Genomic DNA, 18,747 nt, shown 5'->3' on the forward strand with positions numbered 1-18,747 from the left:
GGATTGAATCATCCGATGAGAGTGCGACCAAGGACAGCACCTAGAATGGTAAACAATATTCATGGGCCCGTACAATGACAGTGAAAAAAGTTTTTCTCATTTTTGGTAGGTAAGTTTAGCTTCAAATCAGAGAGTACGAGGCTTGTGTCGAACTGAGGCCACCTAATCAGTGGTTAAAGGTTGTAGCAATTTCAAAAAACTTTGACTCCGGCTAGGCAGAAGTACCATTGTTATAAATCTTAATGACCATCCCCCTAGGTCTAGCACAAGACAAATATGAAATTGACAATATTTATCGATATTGTAAACCATCACGTGGTGACCCACATGGTCCTAGTAACATCTCATTTATAAGGTGAAGGCCTAAATATCATCAATTAAATTCTTTATGAAAAACTTTAAACGAAGCTTGATAGATCTTGGGTAGACTCAACATTAATAGTAGGTTTGCAGCTTGGTTCGCGTTAGACCTGGCAAACGGGCAGGCCGGGCCGGATTTGACCCGGCCCGTACGGGTCCGGGTCAAACGGGCCGGGTCAAAGTGACCCGGAAAATTCTACGGGTCATTGACATTGGACCCGCACCCGGCCCGTACGGGCCGGGTCGACCCGCGGATCACCCGGATTTTTGACATATTTTTTAAGAGTTTTTTTATTTATTTAGGGATTTGCTAGCCACCTTCTCTTGGGCTATTTTTCGGCTTGTAGCCCTCCTTTGCTGCAAAGATTGGGTGAAGTACGGTCTGGGGCAAAGGTGGCTAGCAATAAAGAGAATAAAGAGAAGTAATCATTACGGATTTTTGAAAGATTCTGAAATGAAAAATTACCGTAAAAAGGTCAAAAGTAAAAAAATTACATATAAAATATGACAATTACCGAGAAAACTACGGAAAAAAGTAAAACAATATGACAATTATAAGAAAAAAACCGTCTTTTGCACTTTTCTACGGGCACCCGCGGGTCCACCCGACCCGGCCCACTTTTGACGGGCCGGGTGGACCCGCGGGTCAATTTCTAACGGGTCACCAATAGGTGACCCGGACCCGTAAATTTACGGGCGTGCCGGGTGGACCCGCGGGTCCGGGTCACTTTTTGCCAGGTCTAGTTCGCGTAGGTCGAGTATTTGAGAACCCTACTCTACCATATAAACTAAGGTCTCGTCGGGTTGCATTTTTCCACCTCAACTCATTTTACCTTGAAACCAGTGAGTAGCCTCAACTCATTTTACCTTGAAACTAGTGAGTAGAGGTGACGGCGGCGACGGGGGCGGTGGGAAATGGCGTAGCCCTAATCCCTTTGCAAATGGCTTAAAACTAGTGATAAAAGGGTATTTCTGTCCTCAAAATATTAACCATGGTTAGTTTTAGTCATTCTGTCAGGTTAAACTAACGGACCGTCAACGGAGGGGGTCTACTTAAAAACGTCAGGAAGTTGAGGGGTGTCTTTGGTAACTTCCAAACCACAGAGTTTAAAACGGAAAATGGCCAAACCACAGGGGGGGGCTTTCTATACTGTTCCCTTTTTTTAAAACTACTGTTATCTAACCTGCTAAAAGAATCAAATGAATGCCCATGTGCTCGTCTCACACCCCATAACAGCCCGACCCCTCTCTTCACACTGTTCTTTCCTGCAAGAATCAAGGGCGTGATAGTTTCCCATCACATACTATTTGTTTTAAATTTTGAAAATCGATTTTTAAGTCCAAAACTGATTCTTGGCAAAATGAGGTGTCTGATTTGCTGTGTAGAAACAATAATATGTTTTTTTATTGCCGGGAGGTAGAATCGATTTGAGTCCAAAATCGAATCTACAGCTGCAAACCAAACCCCCCCCCCCCCCCCCCCCAACTTTGCTAAGAATCAGTTTTGGACTCAGAAATTGATTTTCAAAATCCGAAATAAACAGGGCCTAAAAATATCTTCCAAACATACATGGGACCCTGTGGTAGATGGAATTGAATAAAATGCGATTAATGTGAAGTGTAGAGTCAAGGAAAACTTTGAAAATGACAGCAGCAGGTAGATAATACAATGCCAATAATGCTCTGCAGTATTAGCACAGGAGAAAAAAAAAACAACCTGAAGTAAAACAAGAAAAACGTGTCATCAGAAAAGAAAAAGGAAACATGTAGAAGCAGTTATTATTGAGAATCTTTGCAGAATGACAAGATGGGCATTGAAAAGCTCTCTGTCAGGCTACAAGTCTTTGAATAAGAGCTGGAACTTGGGTATCCTCTCAGGTGGTAAGGGGCAACTAACAATCAGCTTCCCCTTCATGGCTCCTCTAAAAATTGCCTGTAAAATAATAGATACATTTATTAGATAACACACTTTGAACTTCAATACATATAGAGGAAAACTATCACTAACTAATGGATATCTTAGATCATAAATCTATACATAATCTAATCTAGCCAGGAGATGTTAGGAGGCACAAAAATCACAATGATGTAATTCTGTATAAGTTTCTTCTAATGTTTTTTTTTTTTTTTGAAAGATAAACTTAATGAAAGGACACCTCTTCTAATGTTTTTTTTTATGGGAAATGATCCTTTGTACAAACTCTACACCAAAACTCAAGTGTAGAAACCATCACTACTATCTAGTCGGTGCATGCGCCCTACAATCCAAATCATCCAATTGATAGGCCACCTCTTGCAGAGGCATTATCCTAAAAATTGCACTGATCTAGTTCTCAGAACCATCCCATATATTACCAGCTGTTAAATGGTTAGAAAATGCTATGGACAACAGACCACAACACATCGATTGATGGGACTGTTAGGGCTATTCAACCCATACGTTTTTTTTTGACCCATCTCAACTTCCTCATCGACTGGATGGTCTAATGAAAGAAACCATGGCTGTGGAACAAAACAATTTCAATTAGTCATCAACTCATCGCCTGACATTTTACTCACAGGATTCCAAAAGACGTACAAGTCATGAGTGGACGGTCTAATGAGAGAAATCATGGCTATGGAACAAAACAATTTCAATTAGTCATCGACTCATCGTCTGACATTTTACGCACAGGATTCCAAAAGGCATACAAGTCATGACCTTTATCAACTTAATGTACTTATGATGTAATGATGCTCACAAAATGTATTACAAATCCAACACACTGATTAGTTGAAGTAGTTACAGTTCAGCTAATGTCCTTTTACAATGCAATGTGGCATCTCTGTTTTTCTGTCCGTGTTTCTTTTTTATAAAAAATAAGTTTGGACTAGAAATCTGAAAGGCAACAAAATTCTTCGAAATCTTAAAAAATGAATTTTTACTCAGTCTGGAGAATATATGAGAAGCAAATACAACAGATGAAGAATTACAAAAACAACCCCATTATAGAAAAATACCAGGAAAACTATATGTTTCACTCAACACTCCACAGACTGAAATGAATAAATAAAATAAAATCATACCTAACTATATGTTACTCGTCACTGAAAACTATGCCAATTCATTCAACTAAACGTGGGATCCTCGTCTAATTTGACAAAGTGACTTTCTTTCACTATAATCAGCCCCACCTTATGTCCCATTTGAAGTAAAACAATAGATTCTACGAAATTTTTTAGTATGCGTAGTTAGCCAGGCTGTTTGTAGACATTGTCATCCTCCATCAATTACTTTGAAGTTTTTCCAAGATTAACATGTTGCACAAATAAATTTTCCAAAACTCGAACTTGGACAAGAACTCGGCCAAGTAAAAAGGGAGTCGACTTGGACAAGCCAATTTGACCCTATCAACTTTTCATTTACTCGGGTAAGTCAAAAGGAGTTTTGTTCGAATGAGCACTTGGGCAAGGTAAAAAGAGAGTCAACTCAAGCAGCCGAAGATTGGCTTGTGGAGTTCCTAAGCAGTGTAATAGATACACCTTGTTATCATACGAGCGTAGTTATCAAGTTTATAACTCAAAAGAGGCCACATGAAATATGTGTACCTTCTACAACTAAAGATGTGAAACTTGGGTCCAAAACCATCAACCATGAACCCCCTTAAGAAGCCCGATTTGAGTAGCCTCGTGGAAAGCATTAGCCGGCTCCATTAATGTGGAAAAAGAGAGGACAAGCGATCCCATGGTTGTAAACCCAGTAGTACAAAAGAAACCTTCTTGACATTGTTCATTAAAATGTGTACCATAAATACAAAAGCTCATACCAATCATTGAGTAATAAGTATGAAATCAAGGAAGCTCTAGCCTACAAAATTGCTTGCCTTCAATGTATCTTTGTTGTCACAATCCTTGATATTCACTATTAATCCTTAAGTAAATGAATTTGCGAGCCACAACCACATCATCAGTTATTTACCTACTCATGAACACAATGTGGGAGGGGATAACAAAAGAACTCCATATCCTAACAAACGTGTTGGATATACACTTTCATCACCATTTGTAGCATGCTCTACCACCAAAATAATTTGTCTAAACTCCCTCTTCAGAAGGAAAAAGGATAACTAGCTTAAAATTCATACATCAACAAGCCTCCCCCTTTCATTGATCCTAATGCCAGTAATTCATTCCTTCACACTTCTAATCAGATTGCATCGAACCAAACCTTCCCAATAGCAAGAAGGGGTTCTCACTTCTCAGTTCCACTCCTCATAAACTTGCAAACATGATGCCAAACTTCACCCAACCATCAAAATCGAGTATCCTTTGACTCAAAAGTTCAAAATATCTTTAACTCAAAACCAAAATTGCCGCCTTTCACCCACCCCCAATAAATATTCAAAAATTTTCCTCAAGGTTATTCATCTAATCATCTATCTCCTTTCCCCCCTTCTCCCAAGAGTCCTTGCCTTGAGACCCATTATCCAAGATGCCCCCCTCCTCGTTTAGCTTATATTACTGCCCCACTAACAGCAATACATCCACCGGGAAGTAAAATTATATCTTCATCCTCCCTAAGGACCTAGCCAAACTTTTTGCACCCTTCTTCCCAGATATTCCATCCACTTCATTTATTTCCATTTTACTTCTCATCCTAAATTTTGACATTAACCAATTATCCCTAACCTTCAATTTCTCTAACCCTTCTAATGTGATCCTGCTTTGATCACCTCACTATTTAGGAGACATTCTATTTCACTAGTTTCTATTTTGGACATTTTGGATACTTTATATTTTTTATAGCACTTTATATTTTAATCTTATTTCTAAGCTCACACCACCTACCATTACCCTTGTCTCACTTATGCCATGCTTATGATCGCCATAATCCCATATTAGCCTTCAATGACTGTTTCTACTTGACCCTTAAGTAGAGGCATTTAAGTCATTGGCTAATGAATTAAGTGAATATATCCATTGGCTACTACGGAGGGCCCACCAAGCACTCACTTAAAAGCACTATAACATAAGGGCTAAGGGATGGAGAAACTCTAATTTTGAAGAGATTTCCGTGCCGTCCCCAAGGAGATGCCGCAAGTGGAGTTTCTCCACCCCTTTGACGCAAAAGGAGAAAACTCTCTCCTCCTTTGCACAAGGTATCCTTCCCCCTCAATTTTCTCATCTTTCCTCTATTTCTTCCCCTTATCTTCTTCTTCTCCTCTTCCTTCAACGTTCATTCCTCCTTCTTTCCCCTCCAATCTCTACGGTCTTTCCCTCTAAAATAGTCCCTTGACTAGTCCCTTGACTGTTTTTGCAGTCATGACTACAAAAGTCCCTCTTTCCTTTTCACCTCCAACCCCTTTCTCTCTACGCCCTCTACTTTCTTACCTCCTTTACTATCTTTTCCCTCTTACTGTTCCCGAGTCCTAAGACGCTCTGGCATTGTTTTCGGGGCGGTTCATCATAGCAGTACCCTCTTTCCCCCTTTACTTGGTATATCATTTATTTTACACTGCCCCTGGCGCATTTCTTGCTGTCCGGGACAGTCTCGTGTTGATTTTCTCCCCGATTCCCCCACTTTGCTACAGATTCGTATTTCTTTTGGATTTTTTAATGGCTTTCTTTTGGGTTATTTTACAGCTTGAGTTGCATCTTGCATGTATCCATTGTGACAACATATTTTTCGCGCCAAACAGACCATACCGCTGATCGTCGTCGCCTTGGGACTAATTAGAGCTTCTGGGCTTCTCCACCATCTTGGGCTTCCTTCACCAAGAGTTGAGTGCTGACATGCTAACTTTACCAGGTAAGATCTTACCTACCACCATTTCAAGCTTATTGGACCTTATTTTGCTTACTGATACCCCTTTGGATTGCTATACTTTCATTAACCTTGTTACTGAACTACCTTCATAAATAGGTGATTTTGGGCCCTAGAGTTTATATTTTTCTTTATTCACAGTTTGAGATAGACTTGTTAAGCATGTTTGAGATAGACTTTAAGCTCATTGTTAAGCTTATTGACATTGCATTCTCTCTTCCCCCTCTACTTTCTTACCTCCTTTACTATCTTTTCCCTCTTACTTTTCCCGAGTCCTAAGACGCTCTGGCATTGCTTTCGGGGCGGTTCATCATAGCAGTACCCTCTTTCCCCCTTTACTTGGTATACCATTTATTTTACACTGCCCCTGGCGAATTTCTTGCTGTCCGGGACAGTCTCGTGTTGATTTTCTCCCCGATTCCCCCACTTTGCTACAGATTTGTATTTCTTTTGGATTTTTTTAATGGCTTTCTTTTGGGTTATTTTACAGCTTGAGTTGCATCTTGCATGTATCCATTGTGACAGCATATTTTTCACTCCGAACAAGACCATACCGCTGATCGTCGTCGCCTTAGGACTAATTAGAGCTTCTGGGCTTCTCCACAATCTTGGGCTTCCTTCACCAAGAGTTGAGTGCTGACATGGTAACTTTACCGGGTAAGATCTTACCTACCACCATTTCAAGCCTATTGGACCTTATTTTGCTTACTGATACCCCTTTGGATTGCTATACTTTCATTAGCCTTGTTACTGAACTACCATCTTAAATAGGTGATTTTGGGCCCTAGAGTTTATATTTTTCTTTATTCACAGTTTGTATTCAGATCTTATATTTATTACAGCCCTATTTATGTATTGCTTTCTTTAATGTGAGCTGTTATTGACATTGCATGTTTGAGATAGACTTTAAGCTCATTGTTGAGTTACCTCAACGACTAACCCAAATTAAGCATCCTAGCATGATTTGATTACTTCTTGAATGATTGCTCTGATTATTGGGATTGATTCGGGATATCTTAATTGGACGGCTAACTCATTTAGCTCCTAAAGTTCTCCATAAAAAAACCACAACCCTAGGTTTGCACTACCTTCCCTCAACCCTACAAACATTCTTCTGGATTTATGTATGCAATGTACTTGAAAATTAGAAAACAATAGGTTTCCATCAACAACACTTATGCCACCTCATTTGTTGCACCCAGTTTGCCCCAATTGCCCCAATGCCCTCCCACCTATAGTGACTCCATCCCCTCTAGAAAAAATGCTACTACTTAGCCTAGTGAAACTTCTTCAAGGTGTCTCAAGAGAGGCCTTTCCCAAAACATGGCCACCACCTCATCTAATCCCTCTTTAATTATGTATCGCCCTTTCGTCCACTTATTTAGTCTTCCAACTTTGCACCATCCTTCGATCAACAACCCTTTTATGGGTCTACCTCCAACTCTCCCCAATAATCTCACCTAAGAGATGTCACTGCTAGATAAAATGGTGAGAAAAATTCATATCCACACACCTCCTCCTATCACCACTCCATTACATAGAGGGGTATAACATTACTATAGCCCTAGCATGCCAGAGCTTCAGCTACAAGGTGCAGAACCCTAGTTTTGAAGCAATTAGCTTAAAGCATAACGTCAATTCCATTTCATTAGGCGCAAATTTTACAAAATGTCATGTTCCGGTAAGAAACCCAAAACGAAATCTACATGACACTGTTCAGACCTATTATGAACTACTTTATTCCAGTTTGCTCTGGCCAATTTTCTTCTTCATTTTTTTTGGTAGCCAATTTCCTTCTTCATCTTCACCTTTTTTTTGGTTTACATTGTTACCATTTCCACGTAGAAAAGACGGATGTCTTCAAAGACCTAGAGTTGAAAACCCATCCTCAATTGAATGACATGTTTAAAGGATGCTGGTATGATATTAATAAATAGGTCCATTGAGATTGTATTTATGCTTTACTAGTTTTCTTGGAAAATTTTTCCACAATGTCGTGTTTAGGTAAGAAACCAAAAGAAAAATCTACATTACCTAGTTCAGATCTATTTTGAATTACTTTAGTCATTCTGGTTTCCTCCGGACAATTTTCTTCATCTTCCTTTTTTTATGGTTTAGATTGTTATCATTTCGGCGTAGAAATGTCGGGTGTCCTATATGGTTGAACACCCTTCCTCAACTGAATGGCATGTTTAAATAGCAAAACCCAGTATATACGCGGATTATGTGGATGGTATACTAATATTATGTTGAATTTAGATGGATTTCAATATGTTATTAAGAAATAGTAGGTCCATTGAAATTGTTTTTATGTTTTACTTTAGTTTTTTCTTATGTTTTTTCTAATATTTTAGTTTTTTAAGTCTTCATCAGACCTATTTTGAAATGAAAATAGACGAAATGCCAAAGAGTTTAAAAAAAAAAACAAAACAAAAAACAAAACGGAATGAACAATTATGGATTTAACAATAAGTTACATTGGAAAAAAGGGATCTCCCTATTTAGCTTGATATGAAGCCTAACCTTTCCTTTGGATGAAGACAAGTTCAACCTCCAAGAAAAATAAGAGAATGAAACCAATTGCACAAAAGGTGGAGTATAGTGAGAGATCCAACATTATTGAACGCCAAGGAATAAAAAGGAATAAAGTTCCACAAAATCCCCCCACCCCACCCAAGCGCGACCGTAATGAAAACCAGGGTTTTGGTACATCTTATCTCCATCCAACAACAACTTCCGTATGATCTGACTTTAAAGCTATGAACATCCTACTGACACATGAGTCAACATCTCCACTCCCCCAAACCATTCAACATCTCCACTTGCCCCTAGATCCACATATCTTTTTCCAACCTACCAAAACATGGATTGGAGTGAGCTGATCCAAAGATATCCCCATGATCAAGCTCCTACATGTGAAGAGCATATTGTTTCCTTTTCTCCCCATGAGGAGATTAACCATCACCTCTACTCAGGGCATCTTGCCTACATGTGAAGAGCATATTGTTTCCTTCTCACCCGTTGAAGTTAATAGACTAATAATTAGTGAAATGGTAGGATAAAGAAGAAAAAAGAGGACAACAAGAAGGGAAGTATTTTCGTGGAGGTTGAGAGCCCAACCACACTACTTATGCCTTTATAAATGTCATAATAATTACAATTAATGCCATTAGAGGTATCTTAGATGGGCCCTATCTTAATAAGGCTATTTAAACATAAAGGAATTACACTGATATTCAATGTCATATATAACCTATTTAACCATTAACACTCCCACATAAGCTGGACCATTGATAACCCCTATTTAATTTATGTACTTATTTTTTTGAGTGGATTTAATTTAATTTATGTAGTTATATTATTACTTGGGAGGGCAAGAGTGATGAGAGCATGAGAAGGAGGCAGAAAAACTGGGAAAATAAAAGCTGATTTGAGTAGCTCTTTTTTTTATCCTTGCTTTTCAGCTCTCTCTCTCTCTCTCTCTCTCTCTCTCTCTCTCTCTCTCTCTCTCTCTCTCTCATGCTGAGGGTTTTGAAGAGTCCTTATTCAGGACAAGTTTGAAAAGGGGATTCTGAGGAAAGATGAAAGCTTATCTGAATTTGGACAGGATTGTAGATGTTTTAGTTGATATAGAACTGAAATTTCTGAGTTTAACTTTAACTTAGCAACTTTAGCTTTTAGTTGAAGTTTGTATCAGGAAACATGTTAGTAAAATTTCCATCTTTAGTTAGAATTGTAGGAACATTCCTATAAATGAGGAGGGGGCACTTACCCCACACATTTTTTTTTTTTTGAATTTATTTCTTCTGTTTCCTAGATTTTTCAGTTTGACTTTTTGAGACTTCAGAATTTAAAATATCTCTTTTGCTGCTTGTTCCTCTTCAGTTCGTCTAGAATTACTGCATTCTCTTCTTATTTGCTGCTGCTAGGATTTTTTCACTGAATTTCAGTGCTCTGAAATTCTTCCGTGAGATTGAGATTCTTTTGCCGCTTACCGAGTGTCTGGACTATTTCTTGACTCCCTAGAATTACAGGGCAGTCATTCTTGGAATCCTCAGAGATCTGAGATTACAAGTTTCCCAAATTTCAGAGGTGAGTACTCTTCTTTGGAATCACTAGGATCCAAAAGTACAACACCGGAGTTGTACATTCTGATTATTTGGGAGACCTTTGATCGACTGGATTTCTGGAAATTAAAGGGGATAACTAAAGGTTCAGAGTTTAGAAATTTTACTGTGCAGCATGGTTTTGTCATTTTCTTGGGCTTTTGTTTGGAAGCTTTGTTACTGTGAACTTAGTTTTTAAAGTCCTTAGTCCTTACTTGAATCAGATATCCTTCATAACATTGGCAACACTAAGGGTCACCACTTATTTTTCCTATGGGACATATTCCAAGTGTAAAAGAGTTTAACCTACGCAAATCGTAACATGTCACAAGCAAAAAACAAATAGTGCCCGGTTCAAATAGAAATCTATAAAAATAATATAAGCTTCAATTATCTATGACAACCTAAAATTACAATTTTTAGAAATGGAAAAATATAAAGAGAACTTTTGGTTTAATATTAATAATTTCCTCCAAAACAATGCAAACAAAAACTAGGACATAACACACGTTCTATGTACATACAACTCTATCCATCTATTCACACAAGTAACAAGAAAGGGTAATTTAGTTCATGCGGAATAAATTGCATCCAATCCAAGAGAAAGAAGACCTATCATGGTTCGGCACTTGAGGAAAAAACTACCCAGGGTCACTTTCTAGCAAAAAGCCAACAGAAACAGTCTATGGAAATGTTAAGATTCTTCAATCGAACGTAATAGGGTCTTGCGTATTAACAAAAAAGCTCCCATGCATCGTCATAGAAAGAAGCAACAAGATTTGCATTGCACTTAAAAAATGTCAGATGTTTCATGATTTTCACTGGGTATTTAAGTTGCTTACCTCAACCACGTCAATGAAATCTTGTTTTCTGTGAAAAGCACCAACCCATTTAGTGTGATCTGCAGTCCTGAAGAACCAATAAAATGAAAGTAGAATGTTGGTGCTCCATCATACAGCATTGCCAGGTGAGATAGTTCAAGATAAATGAACTAGAAGCTGAACATGTATATCTTTTTTTTTTTTGAATGGGCAGAACATGTATATCTATAAACACAAAAGGGCCTGACCCACTGATTTTGTACTTTGTGACCTAAAATACAATAAAGATAGTGAAGAAAATGGAGGTCAGATAATTAGTATGTTCATATTGACACTATAATAAAGGATATTACTAGAGGTAATATTAAGGACTCGGCCAACTTGACTGAGCTCGGCCAAGGTCCAACTACAAGTCAAAAAACCACATTTATGAAAAACTGTCCAATTCAATCATTGATTTCGCCAATTTTATAGCATCATCAAGGTTTGGTTCGGACTCCGAGTTTTGAGCATTGACTAAGAGGGACGGATAAGAAATACGTTGCAAAATTCAAGTTAACATTATTGCAAGTGCTGTGTAGACATCAGTAAGTCGGAGTATAGGGCCAGGGTCAATGTGATGACAATAAATGAACTGCAATTCACAGTCATAGGCTCATTGCCCAGCTAGTGGTAGTTTTAGTTATCAGAGAAGGGGTTGCTGGTGGGGCTACCAAGCGACTGATAAGGTTCTAGAGATGGATGAGAATACCTCAGTTAGTTGCATTTGCAAGCAGAAAAATAATTGGTATAAAATTTCCTCCCAAGATAAGGAAAGAAAGAAAAGAAAAATCTAAAGAACCCAAGGCCGCGATGACTGGAATTATTATGACGGGACTTGCAACAAGAAATCACCTAAGCAAAGATTAAATCAAATCACTGATTAACTTGAACATTATTGACCAGAGAAGCTGCATAGCAACATTGAACAGAAGCAATTTGGATACTCGGATTAAGCATGAGAGGTGGATCTAGTTGTTCTTGACTTCTTTCCTAACGAGAATTATGTCTTTAAGTGCACATGTTCACATGTTCCCAAAAGAAATGTAACCCATCCTGGTGAGGTATTTAAGCAATTACTTCTGAGATATCCTTCATCATCAATAGACCTATACAGTTAAGAAAGCCAGATACTCTAATGTTACCTTTAAGAGAGAAATAAATACAAAGGAAATCGTGATAAGAAGAATATTATTCTAACACCTACCCAATTAAACTCCATATGCCTTGAATAACTAATATAAACTAAAACGTGGCAATTTGGATTCATCCCCAAAAATACTAATATTTAGAATGCAGGAAACACAATGGTAAGCTTTTTAGGTCACTGATAATGGTTTTAGTGCAAACCAGAAAAAGAGATGAAAATAAAAGATTTAAAATGTGCATCAGAAGCTAAAACTAGCGAGCATGAGTCATTTAGAGATATAATTGGTACGAAGAGTTGTACCCAGAATCCATCTTCATGTGTTGCGCATTGAAGAAAAAAATTGTTGAAGGTATCAAAGTGATGTCAAAGTACTTGACATAAACTTGAATATCCTCCGAGTCAATATCGACTAAAGCCACAGTTGCAAACTTGGAAATTTCCCGTGATGATTTGGCTAGCTGCTCAAACCAGATAAGATGAAAAGGTAAATTATATCAATATAGGAAATGATAAGGGCACAAAACAATTGTGATAAGAAAATAGGCACATTATCAAGTATAACAATGAGGCTGATTGTATGATATCTCAGTATCTTTTGCATAAATAAGACCCACCTTTGACATACATACGATTCGGCTTCGTTTAAATTGAACCAAACTCTGAGAAGCTACGTGAGCCTAACATCAAGAATTCAGATCCTAATACTCAAATCGTGTTTACAAGTGCATACAACATTACCAAAATTTCAATTTGTAGGTTCCCCTATGCAATATGAGAGAAGAAGAGACAACTAAAAGGATCAAATTCAATTTTGCACATAAATCATCCACGCAGCATCTCGTCCATAATTCAAGAGATTAATGTTGACTTTTCTTGTTATTTTAAAAAAAAAGGAACATTGAAATTCAAAATTATAAGTGTACGTCCTTTTGCTTTTTAGTAGATTTCAAACATAATTTTGAATTCCCTCCATCTTTAGCTTCATAGGAACTCTTGCCCACATTGGAACATGAGATGAGAGGAAGAGAGTAAAAGGGCAAATGTATCATTTCCCTAAGATATTCTTTCAATATTTTATTATGACTAAATTTATTTAGAGACTAAAAGAAAGATTCTTTTGACAATTTCAAAGCGTTTGGATATTTTAGATCATATTTTTGAAACTTAAATTAATCAAACCATTAATAAGTGCCCAAATGGTTATTGAAAACCACTTCTCCAAATTCAGAGAGGCATTTCCTTGGGAAACGGATCCTTCCATGTAAATAAAGCACATAATAATGTATTCTTTTGGCAGACCCCAATTGCAAGTTACCTACCTTTAAAAGAGGACATCTTCTAGACTAATCAATCAATGAGCAACATTTCACTTCTCATATCCGATAGATTTGTCACAAACAATCATAGATGTCGGCAATCAGGAAATGCATGGATATTTTCAAAGTGATGCTTATTGAAAACCTAAAATTGTGTTTTGTATAATTTTAGTTCCTTTCTAGAAGTGACGGACATTCTAACAATGTGATGAAAATACATCAAGGGATCACTGATGGTGTTTATGTTGTTGTTTCAGGAGAAACGGTCTTTATACACTTCACCTGATGAATTTCGAAGCTTGATCGAGGAGGTACTTTCATGGGATACAAGGTCACTTTCTCAACGAAACCGCCCTCATAATCCTATTTTGAAGAAAGAAAGCCATGAGAAGGATGATCTCTCGCTGGAATCTGGGGACGACTCTGATACTGAATTGTATGGAGGTTCTAGTGGGAGCACGAAAACTCTTCATGATATAACATATCACTTGACCTTGGAAAGAATTGATGTTTCATACAGAATTGATGGTGGTTCTAACGTCATTGTAGAGAAAGCAACTCTTTCCTTTGATGCAGGATACAGCAGAGGAAATCGGTGCAATTACAAGATGTGCAGAGACATGCTTTTTAGTGAGTAAACACTAAACACAGCTCTCTTTTTTTATGTAGGAAACTACATGTTTTAAGCCAGAGCAAAACAGAGTTTCCCGCTGTTTTTTTTTTTTTTTAAAGGTAAAACACATTAATTCAGAGTTCCCCACTGTTATACAACAGGATTCAAATTTTGATAATAATCCCGCAATTGGTTTACACTATAGGGGGTGTCTCGAGTATAAAAGGGGCAAATATATCGCTTCCCAAAGGACCGCATGTATTTTTACTTTGATTTTCCCAATTTTTTGTGCAACCAAAGGGATCCTTACAAAACCTTTGGATGCAAGTTTATGACCTGAGAACTTATTAATGGGTGTATAAACTTAATTTGAAATGCTGAAAACTAACAAGAAAAGCAATAATTTTTCAGTCATATGTTTTGCAATGCACAGCCGTTTGGATATGCGGATTTTAGAATCTTGGATTTCCTCAAAATTGTAGATGGAAGACGAGAGAAGAAAGTGACCGGCCTACGTTTTCTGATTTCTCGCCATTCTTTCTGACAGTGAGAGAGCAGGGGATCGTCCCATGTTTCCAAGTTTTAGAAATCTCACTATGGGGAGAGATTTCTATAACCTGGATTTCTTACTTAAAATCCAAGAAACGCTGCCAGCACCATGGTTTGAAATTTCGGTTTCGGCATATATTTCGGACCTAGCCGAAACCAAATGCCAAAATCCCAAAATTTTGGCCGAAATTTGGTAAAGACGCGCGAAATGTATTTGTTAAGGTTTATACACGTCCATTGTAATCCACAAATCGTAGGGTTGGGATGATCCTATGGAGCTGATTTTTTGGGCACACCCTATCTATATGAGGGCCAATCAAATGAATGATTTGGATCATCCAAATAATGTGGCCCCTACTATGGTTTGTGATCTCTGCTCAGATAAGCTTATCTGAGCGGTTGCTCACAAACCATTCTCTCTCTCTCTCTCTCTCTCTCTCTCTCTCTCTCTCTCTCTCTATATATATATATATATATATATATATATATATATATATATATGAAAAAATGATTTTCTAAGGGCAAGGATCCCTAGAAGGAAAACTATGGAGAACTTGGGGAAATCTTTAACACGAATGCACGCCGAGCCGAGCCGGGTCAGATCGGGACGTGGCATGCATGTGTGATAAACCTTTTTTTCTCTTATTTAATTATTATTTTAATATTTACTTCATGTATTTCATTACTTACCTTAAACATTTATTTCCCATAAAGTTCCAAGCTTGCGATGGTTTTCGCGACTGTAATCGCGAATTCGCGATTTCTTTTTAACAACTTTCATGTTTAACAGTCTTTACCGTTTTAGTTTTTTTTATTTCAACCACACCATTTAATGGAACAATTTGGGAACTTATTAATGCGTGATTAACACAACGTCTCATTAAGATTCACGTCCTTTCCCTTAAAGTGCTCGTTGCAATTGTAGAATAGAATTGGTTAAGGAAGAAGACGAACACACTTTATGGCTCTTGAAGTTTTTTGGCCTTCCAATTTTCCTTCCTCATTGTTTTCTTCTGATAAAGGCAAGCGGCAGGATAAGCAGTTTGCAAAACATCTGGGCTGCGTGAGTACATATCCTTGGAGAGGAGCTGACATATCCTAGAGTCATACGCCCCACATCCCATGTGCACTGTTGATTGGTCATAGTGGGGGGGTGATAATTGCCTTAAGGACTGCAAATACAGATTCAGCCTCAACTGGATAACTCACCTCTTCTCTTATTCTTTGTTTAAAGTTCATTACATGCAAATAATAGTTTGTGACTGCTATTAGTTTTTGGTAATTTTGAAACCCTAGTTCATTTACACATCTGGACAACAATTAAAACAGCAGAAACTTAAAATGTGAAATTTAATTTGTTCTAGTAAAGAAGATCGGGAATCAATCATCAAGTAAATCATGAAGAACAACACAAATTTGAAAATTCTAACAAGTAGTTCAATTAGGAACGAAAAGCTCAAAAAGAAAAAGAAAAAAAAGAAACCTTCCATATAAAAAATGCCCCAAATCGGAAATTCCTGAAACACGCATAGATATTGCGTCTTGGATTCCAATTAAAGCCGCTACTAGGATGGAGAGAGATTATCAAGTAAGGTTAATCGATTGCCGAAACCGAAATTACGAATTGGTAAAAAAACATAAAAGAATATATATATTGAGAGAGAGAGAGAGAGAGAGAGAGAGAGAGAGAGAGAGGTAGAAACATACAATATCGTCGAGTTGTAGACAGAGAGAGTCGGAAACCCTGCCAAATCGGAGGACGAGGACTTTGTCGATGGTGTCTCTGATGATGGCGTCCACCTCTCGCTTCTTCGTCAGGGCTGTTAGCAAATAGCTCATCTCCTCCTCCTCACCGCCTTCTTAAACTGCGCTACACCCTCTTAACCCGCGCCTCACCAACCAGATTTACCTCCGGCTCTCGCCTGGCATCTACCGTATAGATACCCGCACTCGAGGGGCTATTTATCGTGCGCAGGGTAACAATTTTTAGTGAACGGGAGAGCGAACGAAAGCATGTGCTGTGGTGACTATGCTCGGCAGGCTCGCAACCTTGGGTCTCTCGGTAGTGAAAACTAAAAGTGGAACCTGTTCTGGAGGGAGTCGCTGCAGAGCCACCTGCCGATGATGCCCGGATGGATACATCGAAGGTAAGGGTGTCAATTTTGGCTCGGGTTCGGAACCTCGCTCGAGCTAAGATCGGCTCGAATCCTTAACGAGCCGAGCCGAGCCGGCTTGCCAGGCTTATTAAGCTTAACGAGCCGAGCCCGATTTAGGCCAGGCTCGGCTCGGCTTGTTAAGAATTTAATATATTTAAATATATATATATATATATATTATATATTAATATATACACTAAAAGGGTTATCCAGAGAGTGAAAGGGGGAGGCAAAATATGTCACTTCATTTTTGGAACCCCATTTGTTACTTGGACCACCCCCATAGTGTAAAAAAAGTAGTCAAATTACACTTGATAGGGCTGTCAAGGGAAGATGAGAGGTGTAAACTTAATATAACCCGAGCTCGGTAAGGCTCGCAAGCCGAGCCTGGCCGAGCCGAGCCTGGTTCGAGCCCGAGCCGAGCTTTTGAGCTTAACGAGCCGAGCCGAGCCTGGTTTATCCCCGATCGAACTCCCTCTGGATTATTAGGATAAAAAGCATCTTCTCCTTCTATTGGGTAAAGGTCTAGGTCTATCGATTGGGTAAAGGCCCAGGCCAATATAAAGCCGACAAGCCGGTACAACGGACCTTTTGAGTCAACTGGGACATCCTTGGTCAAGCGTGCGTGCGAGCGTTCGAGCATGCTAGAGTCGTGAAAGGGAGTGAGGTCCCTCAAGGACCGAACGGGTAATGGGCCCTGTCGCAGCCGGGTCAAACAAAACCGTTCCCTAAGTCGTCAAGTGAAGTGGTTAACTTGTATACCCCGATTCTCAAACTTAGAGTTCACGTTCTGATCTAGCAAATCGACTTTTCAGATTAGTTCCATAGTTTTGGACAGGACATGTGGGAACCACTATAGGCTAGGCTAGGAGCCGTCGATTAGCTCGGCTTGTCCTATGTTTTAGCTTAACTCAATATCTCGTATCGGCTGTTGTGGTTGCCGCCTTTCGTCACGCGGGAATGGGTCTTTTAGCGGATTCAATTTCAGCGGGTAAGGTGCTTATGATAGCTCCCTCCGAGGAGATTACGTTACCATCAGCCTTCTCTCATAAGAAAGAGACTGTTCTCTTTCCTTCTCTAGTGAGATTCTTTTCTTTTAGAAAAAATATCCTATTTCTGTCTCTAGCGCAGCCGCCGTCCTCTGCCCTCTATTAGTAAGGGCAACGAGATTCTCGTTTTAACCAAGAGAAGAACCCCAGAATTCGTTATTCATGATGTGCCCCCAATCGAAGATCCATCTTTGCTCTATGCTGGCTGAACTGTTCCTATGCCTGCTCGAACAGGAAAGCCTAACGAGCAAATAAACCGTTAGCCCGATCCACTTGTTGCCCGCTTGCTTTCGCACCTCGCTTCCGCATCTACTTAGTTAGCATCCCAAATCCGCGTACCCCTGCTTCCTTTCACACGCTAAATGGACTGACTACCGGAGATATTCGTGTGACTTCGTCTGCACTGGTTTGTACAGGAATGCGTGAGTTATACTGAGTACTCAGTAAATTATGGACCACTTCAAATCTTCATTTTCGAGAGGGATAATCAACTCCGCAAATATCGATCGAAACACCGCATAAAGGGATCTACATACGGCTTAGTGGGATGCTCATTCACTGAAGCGGAAGGATTTCTCGATTGGTGCCAGGTAAAGGTCTTGGATGAGCGGATAGCTGACATGGGGATGCCAGATTGAGTTGATTGGGCAGCGAAGAGCTTGTGTGCCTGCAATTGACTTCGTTGGCGGCTCTGGGCTAGTGACTGGAGTGAAGTCGCTTTTAGAGGTAGCCGTACTGGAAGGTGCGTCTGGAACACCTGTGGAATCACGATCATGAGGAGGTCT

At 39.0% G+C, this 18,747-nt stretch overlaps 1 protein-coding gene across 1 annotated transcript; it reads right to left on the reverse strand.

Annotated features, from left to right (window-relative positions):
* Positions 1-1,944: 1,944 nt before the first annotated feature.
* LOC143879665 (uncharacterized) lies at positions 1,945-16,902 on the reverse strand. The gene is made up of 4 exons (XM_077382161.1): positions 16,465-16,902; positions 12,580-12,737; positions 11,112-11,178; positions 1,945-2,293 (listed from the first exon to the last, which is right to left on the reverse strand). Exons 1-4 carry the CDS (start codon positions 16,594-16,596, stop codon positions 2,195-2,197), a joined length of 456 nt encoding a protein of 151 aa, XP_077238276.1. The 5' UTR covers positions 16,597-16,902; the 3' UTR covers positions 1,945-2,194.
* Between the last annotated feature and the right edge of the window lie 1,845 nt (positions 16,903-18,747).

The sequence above is a fragment of the Tasmannia lanceolata genome, unplaced genomic scaffold (assembly GCF_043159265.1).
Source record: "Tasmannia lanceolata isolate RefF3 unplaced genomic scaffold, GAP_Taslan_0.1 ptg000006l, whole genome shotgun sequence".
Classification (NCBI taxonomy): domain Eukaryota; kingdom Viridiplantae; phylum Streptophyta; class Magnoliopsida; order Canellales; family Winteraceae; genus Tasmannia; species Tasmannia lanceolata.

Coding starts and splice junctions, on each gene's coding strand:
- LOC143879665 (XM_077382161.1), bottom strand. CDS start 16,596: ATGAGCTATTTGCTAACAGCCCTGACGAAGAAGCGAGAGGTGGACGCC. Junction 12,738..16,464: donor GTCTACAACTCGACGATATT/GTATGTTTCTAC, acceptor TGGTTTGAGCAG/CTAGCCAAATCATCACGGGA. Junction 2,294..11,111: donor ATTTCATTGACGTGGTTGAG/GTAAGCAACTTA, acceptor ATTATTTTACAG/GCAATTTTTAGAGGAGCCAT.